This window comes from Gambusia affinis, linkage group LG12 (assembly GCF_019740435.1).
Source record: "Gambusia affinis linkage group LG12, SWU_Gaff_1.0, whole genome shotgun sequence".
Taxonomy (NCBI): domain Eukaryota; kingdom Metazoa; phylum Chordata; class Actinopteri; order Cyprinodontiformes; family Poeciliidae; genus Gambusia; species Gambusia affinis.
Window position 1 is genome coordinate 24,490,662 of NC_057879.1, and position 22,672 is coordinate 24,513,333.

General features: G+C 35.4%; 1 protein-coding gene across 3 annotated transcripts in view; it reads left to right on the forward strand.

The window, feature by feature from the left end:
* Window positions 1-22,672, forward strand: part of LOC122841287 (contactin-associated protein-like 4) — a 164,160-nt gene that overhangs the window by 37,878 nt on the left and 103,610 nt on the right. For 2 of the 3 annotated variants that reach the window (XR_006372372.1, XM_044134472.1), the window contains exon 3: window positions 20,062-20,227. Coding sequence is in view for 2 of the 3 variants with exons in the window: in XM_044134472.1 (XP_043990407.1) it covers window positions 20,143-20,227 (85 nt within the window). In the remaining variant the exon portion in view is untranslated. Of the gene's footprint in view, window positions 1-19,039; window positions 19,183-20,061; window positions 20,228-22,672 lie in introns of those variants that run through there. The other variant, XM_044134473.1, reaches the window with a different exon arrangement.

Below are 22,672 nucleotides of genomic sequence, written 5' to 3' on the forward strand. Positions count from 1 at the left end.
TTTGCTGTCTTGTTGGGCTCTGCACATACATCAACTGTTTTTTTAATCTAACATATTTATTTAATCAGTGAATGAAAAAATACAAGAAAATGGTTTACCTTTTTCCCAAGGCCAGCCGAGAAACATAGTGTATTTAAGCTTGGTTTAATTCCACCAAAGTTCAGTGTTCAAAAATGACTCTGAGGAAAAGAGACAAATATGCCAAAAGCTGAAAACTTTCAATATATATTTATTTCTGAGTCAGACAGAAGCTCACTTTTGTCTGCACACCTTCCTAGTCTGCTGTGTTTGGAGCAAAGTAATATAAATAAAAAGTCTTTGTTCACATCGCCAAGTTGCTAATGAGGTTTATTGACATCTTTCTGAAACGATGAGAGCTGCTTTCTTGCTGATCTTGCTTGATGAGTGCCAACGTTCAAATAGCAATATCTTCTATTTTATGTGTTTAACATCTTTAGAAAGCTTAGAATACACACTTTCAACATTTCAGTCACAAATACATTAACTTACAAATGAAAAATTTAAATGTGGCATCTATGAACCCCCTTTACTCTAATACCTGTAAATAAAATCTAGTTTTTTGAGTAATTCGGTAAAGAAGAGCAGGAAAATTTAGTAAAGATGTACCCTTTGGTAAAAATTTCAAATCCATGTAACATAATGTGATTAAACTGCATATCATACTATTATCCCTGTTGAAATAAGCAATTAATTAATCAATTAATCTCATAATGAATTAAAATGAGCTCAATCATTTCCATTTCCATTTGCATGATTTATTGTTTTTCTCTTTTCTCTCCTTCTACCAAAAACTAAATGGCAAAAGTTTTCAGTCTGGTGTTTTGGTCTCAACTATTCCTTTGTTTGAAGGACAGTTTTGTTTACAGAGACTTCATAATTCACTTTTGTTTATTTATTTATTTTGGATATTTAAAATGTCCTCCAATTCCACTGTTAAATGTTCGTTAAAATTTCAAGATAGTTTATCTTTTAGGATTGTATTATTAGTTGAATATGGTTTCAAAACAACAATATTATCGTTTGTCTCAATAACATCTGGGACAATTTATCATCCACTAACATCTGTAATCCTCTGCTTTAACAGCAGCTTTATTAATGTCTTACTGTGAATTTTACACCAAAAGGAGAGGCTGATATCTGAGCGTACCTGGTAAAGTGTTCATATTTCGAATCAAAATAGTTGAATTTATGCAGGTTTTACTCATTTCATTTCAGTTTCTGCCTCCTATGTATGTTTTTGGCAAAGTGCTTCTGCAGCCAACTGAACCTCAGAGTTTTAGTAATAGAATCAGGCATCTGCAAAATGCCACTCTCACCTGTTGCAAAATTGAGGTCAAAGCTTTCAGCGGGTTTGTTTTGTTGCCGATGCAAACGCCTCGTGGCATCTTGCATCCTCTCACCACCGGTGACTGGCTCGCCGCTGGTGGTCAGTAATGGATGTTTACAATGGAGGAGAAATAGTTTGCTCAGATCAGCGCTGGGGCTGTCAGCGGGAGATTGGTGGGGGGGACAAGTGTCAGCCATGACAGGAAGAAACCCTGCAGAGAAAAATGACTGACAGAAAGACGGAGAGAGGAGGAGAAAAGGAGAGACGAAAACGGGCTGACTGATGAGAGACGGGGAGAAAGGAAAACGGATGAAGACAGGGATACGATGGGAAGGGAGGGAGCTATATATGAAGCAGAAACTTAATTTGAATGGACGACGACGCCTCAGGCTCTTCTGAACATATCGAGTTTTAGTGAAGAGCAGGAAAGGTTTTTAGAAATTTATGTTTGTTCAAATAGTTATGTAAGAAAGTTTGTTTGAATGGATTAGAGCCAAACACCGGCACAAAACCAACATGTGCAACAATCCAATCCAGTAAACTAAACAAATGTTCCTTATGTTATGTTGTAATGTTGTATGGCACTTTTTCACAAAGATACTTGTGGTTGGTAAATATAGGGTTGGTATCTGAATATAGATACCAACCAAGATTCTTGTTGTGACGATCTGGGCGAGTCACAACAAGAATCTTTGTTGGACGATAAATTGTCCTGATAAATGTACCTTTTTCTTGTTCTGCTTTTTTTTTTGCAGCTCTACTATTTTCTACAAGTTACATTTAGTGGTATGGTGTAAATTAAGTTTTGGTAAAAGTTAGGAATAGACTGGTGATGATTAGGGAGAATGTCTGGATCAGGCATGGATTCAGTTACTGAAATGAATGGAAATCAATGCAAGAAGTCGATGAAAAAGTTCAAAATGAGCTATTAATATGTAGCTAATGTCACAAATTAGAGGTGCTCCTTTGTTTTCCACTTTTAAAACTTTTTCTTAAGAAACATTTTTATTCTTTGGCTTTTAACAAATTTTAAGACTTTTGCTCTTACTTCTGTTATCACATTTTGTTCTTTCTCTTGTTGTCTTTTGTCTTTTTTATATTCTGAATGTTTATTGATTTTTTTTTTCTATATAGCACTTTGTCTCACCTATCGTTGTTTTAAAGTTATTTATAATAGGGATGGACTGATTTATCTGCACCGATTGCCTTAACTTTGGGAGATCTGTGATCGGCCAGTACTTCGATGTGAAGAACATTTCACACAAAAAATTGGTATCAGCCAAAATGGGAACCGGCAGGTGAGACTTTTTAAAGATTAGTAATCAACCAGAAATGTATTTATTTGTAAATAAAGTAGTAAAACCACTGGGAGCTGTTGGAAATAAAGCTGGAAATCTAAGTCAATATATGACAGAGATCTCAATATGCATGAAAATGTGGATGTCATGGCTGTTTTTTCATCATAATTAGCTCCAAAAAAATTAATGTCAGAGGAGTTTCTGAGGAGGAATTTCTTGATGCGCTCAAAATAACAAAAATACTCGCAGAGAGTTTTCTGGTTTCAAGAAGATCATTTAACTTTACTTACAAAAATAACTAAATATTGTCCGAGATGACTTCACACAAAATTCAGACATAGATGTTAATTTTGTGGTTTAAGAACAGTTTGACTCCTCACTCCGTCACTGCAAACAATCGGATCAACCAGCTGCCTTTTCTGGTTCATCCCAGCAGGCGGCTGATCTGAAAAGGAGGCCGTCAACAAAATAAAATAGATCTACCGTTTGTAATCATCAGCATGTAGAAACATATAAATGTATTTTCTTTACATTTTGTTGAAGAGCATTTTATGACATCAAGATATCAAACAATAACAGTAAAAATCTCTAACAGTGTATCATATGTTTTTATAGATAAATAGAAAAGAAATCATCAGTTTCATTGTTTTAATGAAGTTGTGATTCTCCACATCTCCAGACGCAGTGGGGCGTTTCTCCCCTTCGGTTTTACTCTCAGCAGCGCTACCACACTGTCCACCGATCTGTATCCGCTGTCCACTGTCCCAACTACTCCGCTAAGCACCATTTAAAGCAGACAGCACTTTCAGTTTGTTCAACGACCTGTGGACAGTCTCTCCTAGCGGCAGGTTCGGTCTGCCGACCTCCTGCCCTTCATTTCACATGATTGGAGCAGTGTTTTGTTCCAGCTGCCAGTCAGTGCTGATGGGTCGCAGAGCTTATAGATCGTTAGGACTCCCGAGCCTCCTGGTGTGAACTTCGGAGTCCAATATCACGCTTCATAAGTCTCTTTAGGGCGGCACAGCTGGATACAAACTACACAATACAGTAGTCCTGACAGTCAGGAGAGTTGGTTTTGCTTCAATTGGCATTTTAGAAATTGAAGAGCTGATCCAAAAATACAAAAATGAGCTGAAAATTTGTAAAGTCCTGGAAGAAGTCAGTTGTAAATTAGGAATGGGAAGAATTAAAGTTGGAATAAGTGTCTGACTTTTATTATTAAAGTGTTTTTCTACACAAATAACTTACATTTTTTCTCTAATTTTAATCCACTGAATTACTGAAACTACATTATGATCTGTGCAAAAAAGAAATATTAGTCTAATGTGTGACGTCAGTTATGACTTTGTATTTGTGTTTTTATGACATAAGGCACATTGAACTGCCTTGTTGCTGAAATATGCGATAAAAAATAAATGATTGATTGATAGTAATGCCTAAGCCTGTAACAATAAAAAATAAACCAATTATTTGCATAATAAATTAAAACAAGCTCATTCATTTCAATTTACAGGATTTATTGATTTTCTACCAAAAACTTGAAAGTTTTCAAATTAAGTTTTCTAGGGACACTTTTGTCTGCAAAGGTTTCATAATTCATTTTATTTGTTATTTCGGTTGGTTTGGTTATTTATTTTGGATATTTAAAATGTTTTTCAGTCCTCTGTTAAGTGTTCATTAGTGATTTTTGAGAATGTGTTCTTGCATTATTATTATCATCATTGTAATACTTACAAACGGTCTCAAAACAACAATATTATTGTTTATCGTATTAACTTCTGGGACGTTTTTTTCTCATAATAAGCAGTTTAAGTATGTATTAGTAAAAGTTCATTGAGATCAGATTGTCTGAAATAAACAGATTTAATAAACTGGTTCAGTAAGTGTGAACCAGTACTACTATTTGATGGGATGCCTGTTAAATATTTGTTCTTTAGGTGATTATAAGCAGCTGCAGTCACTGTAATGACATTTATCTGTTTTCTGGTTTAACGTTATAATAAAAACACTGCAGCATTAAACAGATGCAGCCGCTGCTGTTCTGTATTCTCAGGGCGTCTCGTGTCGTTTTAGAAGCATATGTGACCTGACATGACAAATCACATTTCACTTCTCAGCTTTCAAGGTGAAATTAGTTTTCCTGGCAGATTTTCAGCTATTTTTATTTAGAAACGCTCCAGCATTACGAATGTTAACCCACATTCATGACTGACGGGTCTGTAGCATCTTAAGATATTTGATCTTTAACATGTTGTCATATAGACTCACTAAGTAGTTAGTAATGAATGTTAGGCATGTCTGAGCGGTGTACACTGCAAAACCACAACATCTTACCAAGTATTTTTGGCCTAGTTTCTGTTATGAATATCTTAGTGCACTTGAAATACGATAAAACTAACTTACAAGTGACTTTTCACTTGGAGGAGATTATTTTCTGCAAAACCACAAAATCTTATCAAGTATTTTTGGTCCAGTTTCTAGTGCAAATATCCTAATACAAGTAATTTATCAACAATATATAGAAGCTTGTTTTATGTCAATAATTCCTTAATGCTGAACAAAAAGTTCTAGTTTCATTGCCAGATTATTTCACTGAAAACATGGGAAAAATATTTTTGCTATACGTGAGACAATCTGTCAATAAAACTAGTAATTTTTCATCAATATTATGAAATTATTGACTTAACAAAGCTCATGTGTATTGTTGAAAAAATATTTGTAAGTTAGTTTTGTGTTAATTTAATCATATTCAGGTATTTGCACAAAAAACTAGATAAAATGTCTTTGTAAGACTGTGTGCTTTTGCAGTGTATAAGCTGGTCTTGTAAAATGTTTATTATTTTTTAAAAAGATTAGTCATTCTTATCTTTCTTGCTTTGGTTGTTCCCCAGCCATCCATCACCAAAATCAGTTTGACTTCTTTTCATGTCGTCTCTCTTGCTGCCTGTCTGGACGCTTTGTTCTCTTGCCAATACTCCGGATAATTGAGTCATTTTGGATTCAGCTATTCTCCATCTTTGTACAGCTACATGCAGAGGGAGAACTACACATGGCAGCTGTGACTGCACCAATCAGCTCCGCAGAAATACACAACCCCAGCAAATTCATGCAAAACTCTTAGAGATTATTAACTTACTCCTTGTAATTGAGTTGATAATTCAGGCTAAGACACGGTTTTGTCTTTGAAATATTTAGGTCCATGGATGCTGTTGAATCCATTTAAACTGCAAAATCACCAAATTTTTGCAAGTACATTTAGTCTAGTTTCAAGTGCAAATGTCTTTGTACACTTGAAATAAGAAAATAAACTTACAAGTAACAGCAAGAAATAAATTACATTAAATTACAGCAGGAAATAGGAGCTTGTTTTAATTTAATAATTCCTTAATATTATTTTTAAAATCAGTATTTAGTACATTGGCAGATTATTTCACTTACAATAAGACATTTTCCCATGATTTAAGTAAAATAATCTGCCAACAAAAGAAATACTTTTTAATCAATATTAAGGAATTATTGACTTAAAATAAATTTCTGCTAAAAGTTACTTATTAGGTATTTTTGTTTTATTTCAAGTGTACTCTACTTACCCTAGAAATTAGACCAAAAATACTTGGTGAGATTTAGACTTTTTGCAGTGTACTTTGTAGTTTTCCAATAAATAACCACATAATGAGTTTCTTTAAATGTAGACTAAAAACCCACATCTTTAGAGTTACTTTTGAGACATAATAAATAAAGCATTAATCAATGTGTAACGATGACAAAATGTAATGCTTCATTTACATTTTGTTTGTTCTATGACTGTATTTCTATGTTGTAAATCACTTTGTAATGCCTTGTTGCTGAAAGGTGCTACACAGATCAACTTTGATTGATTGATTTGATAATTTGACTCTGCAGATTTAATCCAGAGCACCAAGCTAACCGAATTTCCAAATTCAGCAACCCTCTTATTAAACAGTAAGTGATTTTATTTTTAGCCGAGCTAAAACGTGAGCATTCCAGTAAGAGTTGGTCATTTGATTACATTTAAGGATATCATCTTACTTTAGTAAGTGGAGTTATAAGCAAAGGATGATACAATCTATAGAAAATAAATTATCTACCCACCTCTTTCACAACAGCATTGACCTTGGTTCATAATAATCTTGAATTTTCCATCCATTTGCTATTTTTACCAAATAAAGGTACTGGATCCTTGCAAGTTCACAAACAGAAATAACACTGGAAGAAAAGCATCTTTTTGATCTGTTTTCTAATTTAATTATAGCCTCCAGCTTAATGTACAAGGAAAAACACAAAATGAAAATTTAATTTAGAATGGTGTTATTCATTTTGCTGGGGAATTGCATGAAGGTGGAGCTACAGAGAGATGAGCTCTGATTTAATCTTCCAGAACGCCTCAGGTTAGATCAGCTTTGTTTGAAAAACAAGAGAGACCCAAAGTATCGAGAAATCAAACGGATCGGTTAGACAGTTGGGTAACAGTCCATCAGCGGTAAAGTAGATGAAAGTTACAGAAAGTTTGCTTTTAATCCTGTTTTCATTTCTTCTTGTTACTTCAGCCTCTGGGTGTTTTTGAGTCTGGCTTCAGAAAATGTGAAAACACCAAAAGTATTATTGAACCAAACAACTTGGGTAACAAAGAATCATTCATATTTATGGAGTCGGACAAAGTCTGAATCGATATAATGAGATGAAGGCAAGGTCAGACAAGAGAGATCAGTTTTAAATAATCCTTTGAATACTAAAGCCAATTTAAAAACGGCACAGTGGGTAATATTTACATAAGTCAATAAATTGGGAATTAAACGTTTTACTACAGTGTTTGGTAAGAATTTGAAAAAAATATATCTGCAACTAATTGTTGCAATCAGTCAATCAAGTTTATTTGTTTTGCACATTTCAGCAATAATGCAGTTCAAAGCGTTTCCATTATAAACACACAACAGCAACATTGAATCCAGCAAACATTACATTTTCACAAAATCATCAATACACACCAAATATGTTGGCCAACGTCCATTAATTATGGTTCAAAAGAAACTAAACAGGTGGAACTCAGTGTTCCAGGTGTTTTGCAGTTTTCTGGAAAACAATCATTACTAACTTACTTTTTCAGACAAATTAAATGCACAAAGTTATGGAGAAAATCTTCATGTAAACGCTATTGACCCTGGCTGTAAATGAACATTTATTCATTGAAAATATTTTATTATGTTACCTTCACACTTCATTGGCGTATCCAATTGACAGTAAATGCATACTGCAGCCTTTTTGCAAAAAGAACTTGTATTTCCATTTTTGCAATATAGATTTTTCTTGTGAGAATCAACTGTATTGATTCACATGGTTCTGTACTTCGTCTGATAACGTTTGACCAAATAGTGAATTTAGAGGTAACAAGGTTTGTGTTTGACAAGCCGTTTTAACACAACTTTAGATAAGAACCTGTGTGATAGAACTGTGTTGAATAGTTGCATCGACTTGAGTTTAATTTACCCAAATTAAAGCACTGAAGCTTGATAATAAGTTCATCATACTTATATGTTTTAAACTCTGAAACACAGATTAACAATCCAACAAAGGTCTGGTGATATGTCTTTATTTTCATTACATTCAGTAAGTTTCCTAACTGAGTGAAAACTAAACTCAGTACTGAATAGTCGCTCTGTGTTTATTCTTTGCGTTTCCGATCCTTTTAATTCATTATTTTTGGGATTTTGTTTCTAATGTCCTGTTTTTCTGATGGAATGAATATTATAAGGCATCTGTGAAGTCCCATTCAAAGGACTTATCTGTTTTATTAGCTAAGAAAATGTAATTTTGGTGTTTCAGACTCACATTGTAGCAAGAGTGCTGAGAATTTCATTTTAACCTCTTGTTGTCTTCAAATAACATCAACAACAAAAGTCTAAAAAAAGGACAAAATAATAAAGTATAGCTTCATATTAGAAAATCATGCAACATTTGATAATATTGGTGAATTTTGTTATATTAGCATTTTCAGTAAATAATAACTAAAAAACGTTTGTTTTCATAGCAAATGTAAACCTTACAAAAAAAAATCATATATTTCATCTCAACAAGGTTTCATTTAAAATGTTTCCTCTGCTCTTTTGGAAAATTAAATCCAAGATGGCTGACTTCTTGTTTGTTGTGTAGCATTGGAAGTACTATAAGTGTATCAAATTTCATACTTTTATGATAAAAAGAGTTAAACCCACAGGCCACTGTTCTGTTGTGACTTTTGGAAAATCCTTAAAATATTGCAAAGTTTGGTGAGTTTTTATATGTTTAACTCTGAAAAGCCAATTCACTTGTGAGATGAATACAACAGATACATTAGGCCCAATTAAATGAGCTGAAACTTTTAAAAATTGTCCTATTTTATTATTATGAAATTGATTATTTTATATACATTGCAAAAACACAAATTCTCACCAACTATTTTTGTCTAGGCTTAAGTGAAAATAATTTAGTACACTTGAAATAAAACAAAATTAACTAACAAGTAACTTTTCAGAAAGATATAGGGGCTTGTTTTCAGTCAGTTTCTTAATCTTGGTGAAAAAGTTTCATTAGCAAATTATTTAACTTATAGCAAGACAATTTTTCCATAAGTGAAATAATCTGCCATTGGAATAAGTACTTAAAACAAACGGAAATGTTGCCTGTAAGTTCGTTTTTTTAATTTAATCCAAGTGTATTTGCACTGGAACCTAGACCAAAAATACTTGATGAGATTTTGTGGCTTTCTGCTTAACAGCAAATGTTAACTTAAAACACTAAGTGTGACATCAGTCCATGTTAGGTGAGATGATAAGGAGCCATTAAATATGTTCTGTCATGTAATATAAGCCAATTACTGGACCTGGTTCCTTCTGAACTGAGAGCTAGAGAAACAAGCTAGCTTTAATCTTTGGTAAAGGAGGGTTTCGGAGCTGAGACGAAGCTTTTCTCATCATCATCTGCTGCATTTCAATTAGAAATGTGAAGAAGATGTGGTTACGGCCCATAGATATAATCAATCTGTCGTCTCATTCTTCAAAAGTAACTTCAAAGACAAACCAAAAGCTAAAAAAGAAAAATGGATTAAGTTTTGGCTGACACAAACAGGAGTGCAATCTCAGAGGGAAACTTTCTGTGTTGCTGTGCCAAATCTAAATGTGTTAGATTAATTATTTACCCCAAATAAAACTGGAACAAAACAAGCTGCTGGAGAATGGGAGGCAAAGCCTTGACTGAATCAAAGCTGGGAATGTTTTTTTTATTTTTTATTTTTCTTGTCTTTTTTTACAAGCTTATAAAGCAGAAACCCAAGAAACAACCTTAAATTGAATTCCGGCTGTGAAAACACGATTAAAACATTTGTTAGATTTTAAACATTCACTCTCAGTAATTCACAAGTTAGACATGCGGTGTGTAAAGTCTGTAAAGGCTGCAGGAATGTTTTTGATCTACCTAAATATCAAGGATGAGGACTCTGAAAACACATTATTACACCTCCAGCCTGCACCTCCGTCCTCATGGGTTATTTATAAGGCGGTGTGCCAAAGCAAAGGCTTTTACTGAATTTCTGAAGGTTATGACTGCAGCTGCTTCACCCAGTAACTTGATAATGAAGCAAGCTCCTGGGAAAATCACCTCTGCTTGAAAACATGTAAGAAAACATATGATACTTGGCAATGCTTTGTACTAATACCAGAGTCAAATAAATAATAAACAAGAAACCCTTGAAGCCAGGTTTCAAAAGACATTTGGAAAAAAACCCAGCATGAGGTTAAGAGAATAAATAAAAAACTGAGTAAAAACCTGTTATTCTATGTTAAATCTAACAAACACAATTAAATCCAGATAATCCAATTAATTCTTTTTAAGGACATTTTAATAAACAGGATCTCTAAGTCCTTTTCTGCTGTGTGTGGTGTAACAAACTGCAAACACCCAAAGGCCTGTTGCAATAACAAATGTTGCTGGATGGTAAATTGTCCCAGAAGTTATTACAATAAACGATAATATTGTTGTTTTGAGACCAGTTTCAAGTATTGTTATGGTCTGGCAAGAACGCATTCTCAAAAACAAATACATTTTTAATTCTAATGCATGTTTAACGCTGGAACTGGGAAACATTTTAAATATCCAAAATAAATAAACCAAACAGCAGAAATGGCAAATTAAATCAAGCATTAAGTAAACAGAAGAGCTGGTTGAGACCAAAACATCAGACTGAAGACTTTTGTCATCCAGTGTTTGGTAGAAAGAGAGAAAAGAGAAATCATGCAAATGGAAATTATTCATCTCCTTTCATTTTATCATGTGATTAATTGATTTATTGTTTATTTTGACAGGCTTTAACACCACATAGCTTTATATTTGGCAAACCTTTGTATATGTAGAAATACACAGAAAACTCAGTTGTTTCTTCTTCTTCTTCTTCTCTGGATCCTTGAAGCTTCATCTTCTCTTTTACTGTGAAAGCAAAAAAAAATCTCTTCATCTCTTTCTCTTTCATGCGATTGGCCGAGTGGTTGGGCAGCCCCGGGCCGATCATCCAAGCTCGCGCTGATTCTCAGCATGCACATCTTCTGCCGGTGTCCGAGCGCCAAAGAACTTCGGGCTAATAAATCTTTCTAACTGATGCTTTTTCTCTGCGAGTCTCTCCAGACTGAAATAAAAACTAGCAAACACACCCTAAAAACTACTTAAAACTAACTGAGTTGTTTAGTTTTAACAAAATGAAACTAAACCACAAAGGAAAACCCACAAACTTTTAAAACCTTTCTAAACACCCAACCAGAACAGATTAATAAAAACTTAAAAACTGATACTTTTAGGCACATTCACTCCTCTTTCTCTCTCTCACCTCATTTCTATGCAGCTCTTCTCTCCACTTTTCAGACGTCCACTCTGGATCTCCTTGTAGCCGTTCTCTTTCTTTTCTTTTTCTATTTAGATGTTTCTATGGTAAAGTAAAAACACTCCATCAGTGACAAATGTGTCGCTTCACCACGGGGATCATTTGAATTGCAGGTTCGCAACCTAAAAGAGGGTTTTGACCGGCAAACTTGGCAGGCCTGAAACAGAAATTCCTCCTCAGTGGCTGAGATAGAGGAGGGAATACTGTAGTGATGCTTGGTCCAGCAGAGCTGAATGAGCGTTCAAATAAAAACAACTTGGAAGGCGTTCATCCACTGCTTCAGTTTGGCTGTTTCACTTAATAAACTGTCAAAATGTTTACAAACATCTAAATAAGCTGGAGGTTTTTCAGGGAATATTTCACTGGGTTCCTCCGCAGTCTGGAAAAGAATATTAATTAGGGCAGGGTAATTATCGGAAAAAGTGTTTATTGAACAGAATGAAATGTGAATGTTGCCAGAGAAGCAGCATTCAGCTTCTATCCACCACAAGTCTGGAACAAACACCAGAAAACTAAAGGCTAAAAGCTCACCTCTGATAAGTAGTATGTGGAAAACTGAGGAACATATCTGATGTGTAAATGATTTAGATGATTGTAAAATGTACGGTTTGCTGCTTTATTACCACTATTATCTGAATTCTTAAAGTTTATAAAACGCTATTCACTGTATCCCTGAGCGGCTGTTCAGCAAATCTCTCCTCTTTAAAGAATAAAGCGGCGGGGTTTAGTTTGGCTCCGTTCCTGCAATGTGCATGCCTCCAGTCTGGACAGCAGATTGTTGAATCATTAAACCACTTATTAAACCTCTGCTGTCACATTTTTCCTGCTTACACCGTGTTTCAAATTATTATGCAAATTGGATTTAAGTATCATAAAGATAACATTTTTTGTTGTGCTATTAAATGTATAGATGGTATTGTGTGTCAGGGCTCTATGAATCACTATAATTAATTTCAGAGAGCTGGTTGATTATTTTGTCTGGTGAGCTCAGTTAAAGGAAATCTACTTAAGAAGGATGTTCCACATTATTAAGCAGGCCACAGGTTTCAAGCAATATGGGAAAGAGAAAGAATCTCTCCTGACGAACATCATCAGATAGTGTAGTCCCTTATGACAATGTATGAAAACATCAGATATTTAACAAAAACTGAAGATTTATCGCACTGTGAAAAGATTCACCTAACATTAAGGTGTCCTCTAATTGACCGTTTGCAACTACGTCCGCCATGATGTAAGTGAGGGATGGGAGTATTGAACAGAGCGATTCACACAACACCTGTACCTTGGCTCCATTGTAGCTTGGTGCCGTTCATTTGCTGTGTTCCCGAAGTTTTCAATCTTCATTTTGCACACAGTGAAGCTCATGTCGAGCTTCCTGGGAATTCAGTAAAAAACAAAATGAGTCCAAATGTTTGGCTCTACTGAAAACAGGGCTGGTTGAATCGCTCTCTTTTAATTGTTTGTGCTTTCCGCGCATACGTACGTTAGCAATAGCTATGGCTAAGCAATTTCTTACTAAAAATGAACTGAATTGTATTTTTACCAACATTTTCTATTTCATGTATTTATTTCACTTGCTTATGTACAGACTTTTTTATTCAATTGCTAGATTAATTGTCAGCTTTATCAATAGTTTAACACTCCCCTACTCTGTAGGTAACGTATTATAAGCCTGGCATCTTTTTAAAATGTTTGCATTTTTTAAGACTTTATAGTTGGTGTTCAGGTATTAATCTTACAATCTTTTAATAACACATAATTATCAAGTGATATTTTAAAATTTCTTGTCAACTTTAAACAGTTTTTAACTCAAAAAGACGACGGGCCGCTGGATGAATGACTGCCCTACCCAACCACCGGGCTTAGCAAGTTTTCTGGGGGAAACCTTGATGTCTGAACCCGTTTATCAGCTTTTCAGTAAAAATTGAATGACAGGTTACTCTGGAAAATTTCTCTCTCAAATGAAATGGAATTACATCAAACTTATGTAACTATTTATTAGAGTTATATAATAAAGATTTCATGTAAAGATTCCTCTTTACATAAAGTCTTTTCACTTTGTTTCAAATGTGTCCTTTATTCTCTCTGAATGTAACATTTTTAATTTGGATCTACACAATTTGTCGCTTAATAATTGGAGCCCATTTTCCAAAGAAGCCCCGACGTGTAAATAAATAATTTTTGTGCCTCGGTTCAGATTCTCTGACTTTATGTGTCGCTGTCTGTGTCTGAACTAATCTGTCACATTTTCCCCGGCGCCGTGAAGCCTGCTGTTTGATCGCGTCCCATTCTTCTGTTTCTTTGTTTCGTTTTCAGAACATTGCTTTCTCTGTGTGTGAAACATCTGCAGACCGTCTAAGTGTGTGATGGCAATGTTGAGTGTGTGTTATCTGATTCCCATGCTGCGCTTGCTCTCCACAAGTTTTTTTTATTTTTATCATCTCATTGCATTTGCCATCCACACTCTCAGTGGCTCTTTATTATCTGATCCCCCTGCTAACTCTCGGCATGCCCCCCTCGCCTTTCTCTCCGTCTTCACGACTCTTTTCTTGACCGTGTATTATCGACTCCAGGCTTTTTCTCTCCAAATGCGTTCACTTGATATTCTGCCCCAGACCTGATGTGTTGAATGTGACTCCTTCACCTCATCCCCGGCTATTTCTGTGTTACACAAATTGGTCCGAAGCCCCCGCTGCGTGGAGAACGGCGGCTGCTTCGATCTGAGAATATTCATTTATGACTCGCACAAAGCTGGCCTCCAGCTGTGCGGCACGACTTTAACCAAGTTTCCAGAAAATCTAAGATTTTTCAGTCTGTTATCGTTGGTGTTGGAGAAGAAGAGTTTGCAAACTAACGGCTAAAAAAAATGAAACTTTGACAAACAGAACGTTTAATTTTCTTCTAACAAACTTTATGTCATCTGGAGAAAGAAAAAAGTATTTTAATGGTATATCAGCGACAGTTTGAGAGAGCAAGTTTGGTTTCAGACATTTGTAAACGTCAGAACACTCTACACAGGAAAGCTTTTTTTTTAAGCAGGTTTTTATTTATAGAAAATGTAGAAATAACAGCCGGAAATCATCCTTAAACCATATTTTGTCATGTTAAATCGGAATTGGAGGGATTAGTTCACAGGATTCTGATAAATGGATGGCACTGATTGCTAATGACGTCAAACCATTGCTATTGTAGTTTCAGACAAACAAGAGCGGTAAATTGTGTTTTGGGGAAAACTTTTGTGCGTTTGAACAGCTGATTTTGTTTGTGATAGCTTGATTTAGGTTATTAATAATGTGTCCAATTTAATGCCCTACTCAAGATGAAAAACTGTTTTATACAATGTCGAGCTGATATAGTGGCAATCTGAGTTGCTTATGACGGTGTTGCTCACCATGGTGGCAGAGGAGATCTAATCGATTCTCAGGCTTTTAAGAATTGATATTTAATTGGAAAAAATTACTGTAAAGCATGGGTTAATCAAACTACACAGATTGCTGAGCAGGCATTTAGCAAAGTAGGCCGAGATAACATAGCGCTATAGCGTGTACTAGCTACCGCACCGTCTGTAGCCAGAAGAAATCAACGCTACATTCTTTCTGCTCACGTTGAGGTTTCAGCCATCGTTTAAGTTTGTCCACTGTGAGCTTCTGTATCAAAGAATAAATGAAGCTCCCAAGAAGTCCTCATCTTCCAACATGTCACGCTCTTCAGATGTTGCCTGAACAGCTTCTGGCAACACTGACATCATTTGCAATCATTGAGGATTTCAGCTTTTTCTGTTGACTTTGTACTTATTTTAAAATCCTTAAACATACCAGCGAGATAAACACAAACCCTTCTAGCAGAGTTGGGTATAGTAGTTAAATTGTACTGTACTGTATATATATTTAGGAGTATTTTTACTGCCCTGTACTTTTTAATTTTACTTGAGTAATTTTATTATGAAGTATTTCTACTCTTACTTAAGTAAAATTTCTGGATTATCTGTCCACTGAATAAAAAACAAACATGTTTTAACCAAGCATTCACCAGACTTACACCTGCAGTTTTTGTTAAAGTTTCATAAGTTTGTAAACATTTTCTTTTGCCGGATTTTATTTTATTTTTTTACTTATATGAATTATTGTCATTTTCATCCTTAAAAAAAGAATAAAACAACATTTCAACTTAACTTTATATTTTGCTCTGTCTGATAATGTAATTTTTAAATATTACATGATTAATAAGTGGAAGTTATTCAGCACTTGAGTGACCAAATACTTTTTTACTCTTACTTGAGTAATTTATTAGATTGCTACTTTTTACTTTTACTTGAGTAAAAATATGTTGAAATAGTGCAACTTCTACTTGAGTACAAATTTTGGGTATTCTACCCACGTCTGCCTTCTTGCAGCTTCAAATATGGCATAAAAAAACAGCTAAATGTAATAAAACTGATTTTGTTTTTCTGCCTTATTCATCTTTATAAATGTTACAAAGAGGTTTTTTTTTTCCCAAGTTACGATTTTTCTTTTTGTTGTTTTTTCACAGCAGCTTAAAGAACACCAGTTTTCTATTCAGAGGAAAACGAAACATTGATACAGAAATCTGCTGAATGCAGATAACAGATTAACTCCACAGATTAGTGAACAGCAGCGTAATTTGGAAGACCATTCATCTGAGACACATAATGGAGTTTTTAGGCAACTTCATATTTCTAACACAAAGAATTAATTTGTTTTTTTAATTTGCCATTCCCTGCTAACAAACGATGCAATAAATTATATTTCTCTGGCAGAGTTTTAATCACATATCCTTACTCTGAATGCCTAATGCATGTTATTAAAAAAAGACTGTGACCTGAGTTTTAAATATGTTTTTTTAGTTTTTACTGTTGATCTGGTGAACTTACAGTGCAGAAAAACTGATTATTTTAAAAAAAGTTAGAGCTGGTTGAAGTTTATTCATTGATTGTTTTGGTTTTTCATCTCCTTCTTGTCTCCATGGGCTTCATCTGACGCATCCTGATGTTCCTCAGAAATGTGTCTGAAAGATGCAAATGAAAGTATTATTTGTTATGAGTCTTTGAGTTTTTCTAATTCTTTCCATGATGTTCAAGTAAAACATTTAACTTCTTTTTAAGCTGTTTTGTTAGACTACATTCACAGTGCAGCCTGAAGTGACTCAAATACAATTTGTGTGTGTGTATTTTTTCACACATCCAAATAAATGGACTTGTATGTGATCTCCTGTGTGAACAACAAATAACCTGGAAGTGTCTCGCATGCTCAGTTTTTTTGCCAACCGCCATGAAGAAGTGCTCAGTGTTTGCAGAAGTAAACATGGATCATTTCAAATTACCACAAATTTGAAATTGTTGTTCGATCAGAGCCAGCATATTAACAACTTAATCCTCATTATTTATCGTCCGCATTATCGTCCACCATGGTTGTTGTTTTTCTTCCTGCTCGCGCGTTATCGTAACGCAGAATAATGACGCTTGTCGTGTATCGACGATGTTCAGGGCCTGGCCGTTCAGACTCAGGTCACATTTGAAAGATTCGATACAAGTGCTGGATATCCAAGTGCTGAAAAAAATCTAACCTGTGCTGTCATGAAAAGATCAGACAGAGTCAAAAAAATTGGAATTGGGTCACTTCAACTTGCAGTGTTTGTTTGACCTTATCGCGCCCTCTACTGCGCATGTCGGGAGACTTTCAGGTTGTTTGTGGTTCACTCAGTAGATCACACACAAGTTGGATATTTTTTTAAATGTGAACAACCACGCCAAAAAACACTTGTTAGGTTTCACAAAAAAATCTGAATTGAGCATTACGGGCTACAGTGTGAACGTAGAGAAAGGTCGATTCTTTGTTGTTTTTTGTTTTGTTTTGAAAACACACTAGCAGGTTTTTAATAAGTTAAGATAGTAATTGGTGAGGTTGGAGAAACTTTGCCAACCTTTAGATTGGAAGCTACATCAGAAAACATTCCGTTTTATTTGGGAGATAAGTTGATGAACTCCTGTTGGTGATTTACCATCAGAATCTACTTACTGCACTGGATCTTTGCCGAGTCCTGCATCATTTCAAGCAGCTCAAACTCCTTCAGCCTGATGCACAGCTCGCAGATTTCATCCTCGTCACTCCATGAAGCCGAGCCGGGATCCTCTGCTGTCACGACGAAGGCGTCCAGAGGCCGGTAATCAGGAACCTTCAGGAGCAGGTTCGATGCCTGGCAGGTGGACGGGGCTTCGGTCCGCTGACCCGTCGAGCAGATCCAGTTAATGGAGCCGGTTTTACTCCGGGCGTCTCGCCTGGCGTTGATGGGCAGTGAGTTGATCTGTTTCAGTTTGGTGTCAAAAACAGACCGAATGCTGTGGATCTCCATCTTGTCATGGATGGAGGGGAAGTAATTGCCAGCAGCCATTTTCCTCAAGGTGCATTTGTTTTGTTTGGATTTAAACTGGACTGAAACCAGCTTCAGATGTTCTAGAACCAGGAGGGTTTACAACCCTCAACAACCTAATACCAAATGATGGTGAATTTCAGAAAATCCCCCAAAATATTCTTTTATTTTTACTTTTTTACTGCTAAAAAATAAATGTACAGGAGCTATATCAGAACATTTACCAGATTACAATGAGATAAATATCAATAATTTCTATTCAAGTGATTTTATTATTTTATTGTAGTGTCTTTTAATTGATTTTTGTGTATTTTGTACAGAGGTCTTGAGTGCAGAAAATGGCGCCTAAACATAAAATGCATTGTTATTTATTTGAAATACTAAAGGTCAGGATAAATATTAAAAACAATGGTACTCCAATTACAGGGATTCAGGTGGGGAAAAATTGTTGTGATGTGTTAAAACTGTGTTTTATACTCTTTAAATAATGCATGTACAAAAATAATTTGCTAAACAAATACACTACACTGAAAAAAGAGAATGTTTTGCCAAGTTAAAAAGAGCTCAATTAATTTGTTACATTGAGTTTGGCAAACTTACTTTATTTACATTTATTAAACATGACAACTTAATTGGATAATCTTAATTTGATTACTTGTAACATTTCTTTTTTAAATTTGGATCTCCTGTCTTCTTTTTTCAGTGTAAGGTTTGATTTTGTTCTTTTTTTCATGAGTTTTTCTACACACTTTGCTGAAATTCCCTTGGAAATATGTTTTAGAAAATATACATAACAAAGTATAATAAAAACCTTTTTCATTCTACACTTTGTGTTCTTACCATTGGCAGGAATCTAAATATTGCATTATGTAACCCTCGTTAGCAACCTAAACATTTAATTTACAAACCAAATATTTAGTTTCGAACTATTTTGTTAGCAAACTAAATATGTATTTAGTGTAATATTCCATTTGACATTAAATATTAGGTCTTGACTACTTAGCTCAGAGCAAAAATAAAAAAGTAGCTAATACGCAAATTCACTTGCCGATAACCGGAAATGGAGTATGCGGCTGACTCTCCATGTAAACGTGCTTGTGAACTGGCGCTGTCAATGTCGCTGTACATTCGTGGGTAAACGTTTGTATTGCCATTAAAATGCCTCATCATTTGTTTTAAGGTGAAATATTCAACATGTCGAGAGGAACAGAAAGAATTATGAAAAGGTGACACTAGCATCAGAAGTTAAAGGTTCGCTAGACCCGTCTTTTATTTCGGTAGTCCACTTCCGCTTATCGATAAGCCAATTAGCATATTAGCTTAGGTTAAAGCTAACGAAATTAGCTAACTTAAAATTTCATTTCAAACTCCAAATATTTAGCTCCAAATTTTTTATTTAATTTGAAGGTAAATGTTATTGTGCTAGCTAAATATCTTTTGAAGCCACGTGTTTAACTTGCTAACTAAATAGTTCGAAACTAAATATTTAGTTTGCTAATTAAATGTTTAGTTGAAAACTGTCATATACCTAAATGAGTTAGCAAGATAGGAAAAATATCACTTCAAGAATTAAACCGCCGTTTTTTCTGTTATGAAATCCTAAATAACCCAAATTATTACTACTAACTTTTTACTGTAACTTTACAAACGGAACCTCGAACCTGAGAGGAGTTTAAAATGTGTCCTAAGCAGCCTCTACTGTCTTTCTATACCTAATTCGGCTGCTTTTCAGTTGTTAATACACATTAGCTATGAAAAGATTCACCAAGGAGGGTTATTTTTCCTGTAAGCACAGCTTTTCTGGCTTTTATTGCCCCCAACTGTTTGAACTCGTTTACAGCCACATTATTTCAAAAAAAAAAAAAAAGAAGTAAATAAATAATTAACTTTTCCAACTTTTATAAGTTGGTTTATAGGTTTTGTCACCCAGTTCTTCAACTTTAAGACTGTTGTTCCTGTGAACGAAGGTTTTTATAATTTATTTGTAATAAAAGGGCACAGTCCTGCAAAGCTCCGTATTTTCTCCGGTAGAGGAGGCGTTTCACCCTCTCTCTCTTCCTCTCTCTGTCCATCTCTCTCCTCCCTCCCTGGCTGTCCTCCTCCAGCTGGATCAGAGGAGATCTCAGTCGGAACCAGAGAGGAGAGGCGGTCTGTCGGCATCTTTGCAGCCTCCCCGCCGCTTCACCATGGATCTGCGGACTATAAGGGTGTTTGGGATTACCGCTCGGGTCGCCCTGCTGCTGTGCGGGGTGAGCGGGACAACAGCACACGGTGAGTCCGAGCTCTGCACGTCTTTGTTTTTATTACTTATTTATTTTTTTTCATTTCTTTACTTTGTTTCTGGATGGAGGCAAACCAGAGTGAAAGAGATTTATTCAGGAGAGTTTGCAGTGCGGAGATTGCAGCGCATTTTGCACAGCTGGGAGTTTTGACTTCGTGGACAAATGCATTGATTATCCCGCTAGAACTCATTTGTGTCCTGCAATTACCAGAGTTGCAGCTGTGGTGCAACGGAGTGCTCCAGTCCCTTCCTAGGATCTAATTCCTGCGCGTAAAATTAGTTTAATCTGTTCGCCTTCTGGTTAGTTTTGTGCTCACTGCAGCATGAGGAGCATCTTGGGTTTTGCTCCACAAAGCAGGTTGGAGAGGTGAGGCTTCAGGCAATGGCTGGGAATTTGACAGAGTCCTGTTTGACCTGCTGATGAATCTGAGGCGAAGTGGTGCTGTTATGATTAACCCTGTCACTATAAGCAATAAATTGGTTAAACGTCTGATAAATTAAAACAAGCTCAATAATTTCCATTTGCATTATTTATGGTTTTTTTTTTTGTATTTTCTATCTTTGTTTCTACAAAAACCTGGATGATAAAAGCCTTCAGTCTGGTGCTTTTGTTTCAACAAGCCCTTTTATCTGAAGGTCAAGTTTGTTTATAAAGATTTCATAATCCATTTTATTTCTTGTTTCTGTTATTTCGTTTATTTATTTTTTTAATATTTAAAATAACTTCCCTTTCCAGTGTTAAATGTTTATTAGAATGTCTTCTTGCATTATGATTGTTTGAAACTGGTCTCAGAAACAGCAATATTGTCCTTTATCGTGATAACTTCTGGGACAAAGCCTAGTTGTGATGATGTAGATCAGAAGGGTTTATGTTCAAACGCATCTGTTTTTGCTCCCTTGAATATCTCATGCAGCTCATTTCTTCCTCTGTCGTGATTCTCACCCACCACCCAGTATCCGCTCTGAATCGCCTTTTCCTGCTCAACCGAAAGCATGGGAGTCAAACTCGTTTTCATTTTGGGCCACATCAAGATCACAAATACTCCCAAAGGCCCGGTTGTGCCAGAAAGCATTTATAAAAACATCAACAAGCTAATAAAATATTAATAAATAGCTGTCGCTGCATTTGATAACTATTTCTTTTCACATTGATCAGTTGCAGGAAGTCAGTGCTCAGGTTAGCTATAAGGATGACGAACAGTAAAAGCTGAAGGACGCCAATAAAACCTGCTGCTGTACTAGAGTAAAGGTTACAAAACAAAACCTAAGCAGAGCAACTTATGCTTATTCAACTTATTCACACAGCAGATCTTAATTCTCAATTCAGATGTTTTTTGCTGAGATTCCACTAGCACAAGCATAGTCGCACTAATTAAATGCGATTATTAATTAAATGCAGATTTCTGCACGAATATTTTACGACCCCAAAGCGACTGGATACGCAGAAGAAGAATGTTGATGTCACGCAGCAGCGCAATGTTTTCAAGAGTAATAATGGACACCGCCATCTTTGGATCAATTTTTAAAGTTTTTTAGCAACGCAAGCCGACAGTATCATCTTAAGATAACAACAAAACAAAGGAAGAAAAATTAAATAGAAATAATAGAAACAACCTTTTGTGGAGCAGTGACTTCAGCGTTTGTGGAGCAGTGACTTCAGCGTTTGTGGAGCAGTGACTTCAGCGTTTGTGGAGCAGTGACTTCAGCGTTTGTGGAGCAGTGACTTCAACGTTTGTGGAGCAGTGACTTCAACGTTTGTGGAGCAGTGACTTCAGCGTTTGTGGAGCAGTGACTTCAGCGTTAGTTACATTTACTTGAATAACTTTTGGGAAAAATTTACTTTTAGGAATATTTTTACTACACTGTACTTTTTACTTAAGTATTGCTACTCTACCTTGAGTAAAAGTTTTGGATTTTTAGGCTAGTAAATTTTTAGGCTTACTTGAGTTATTTCTTGGACGTCTACTTTTTACTTTTATCTGAGTAAAATTTGCTGTAGTAGTGCTACTTTACTTGAGTACAATTTTAGGTACTCTACTCTCATCTGAGTAACATTTGCAGAGAAGTCTGTTTGGATGCGTAGTCACAACCAAGACTGGTGGGTTCGTGATGTGATGCACTTTACTGACGCAGAAACCCTCACAATTTTGTAAATATAATTTTTAGTCACTGTTTACATGTGGATTAACCACGTCTGGCTTCTTCTGGTGCAGAATTATGATGCACATCTCATGTCAATAATGTAAAAATTTAATAAAATTCTTTGAAAACAATCAAAATTGTTTTTGGATGCATGGGATATATGATACATGTATCCTATGTATCAGATGTATCCGATGTATCAGATCATCGGATACATACATTACATTAGATATGCATCACTTCCAGTGATACAACTGGAAGTATCACAAGCCAAAAAACTTGGATATTTTGGT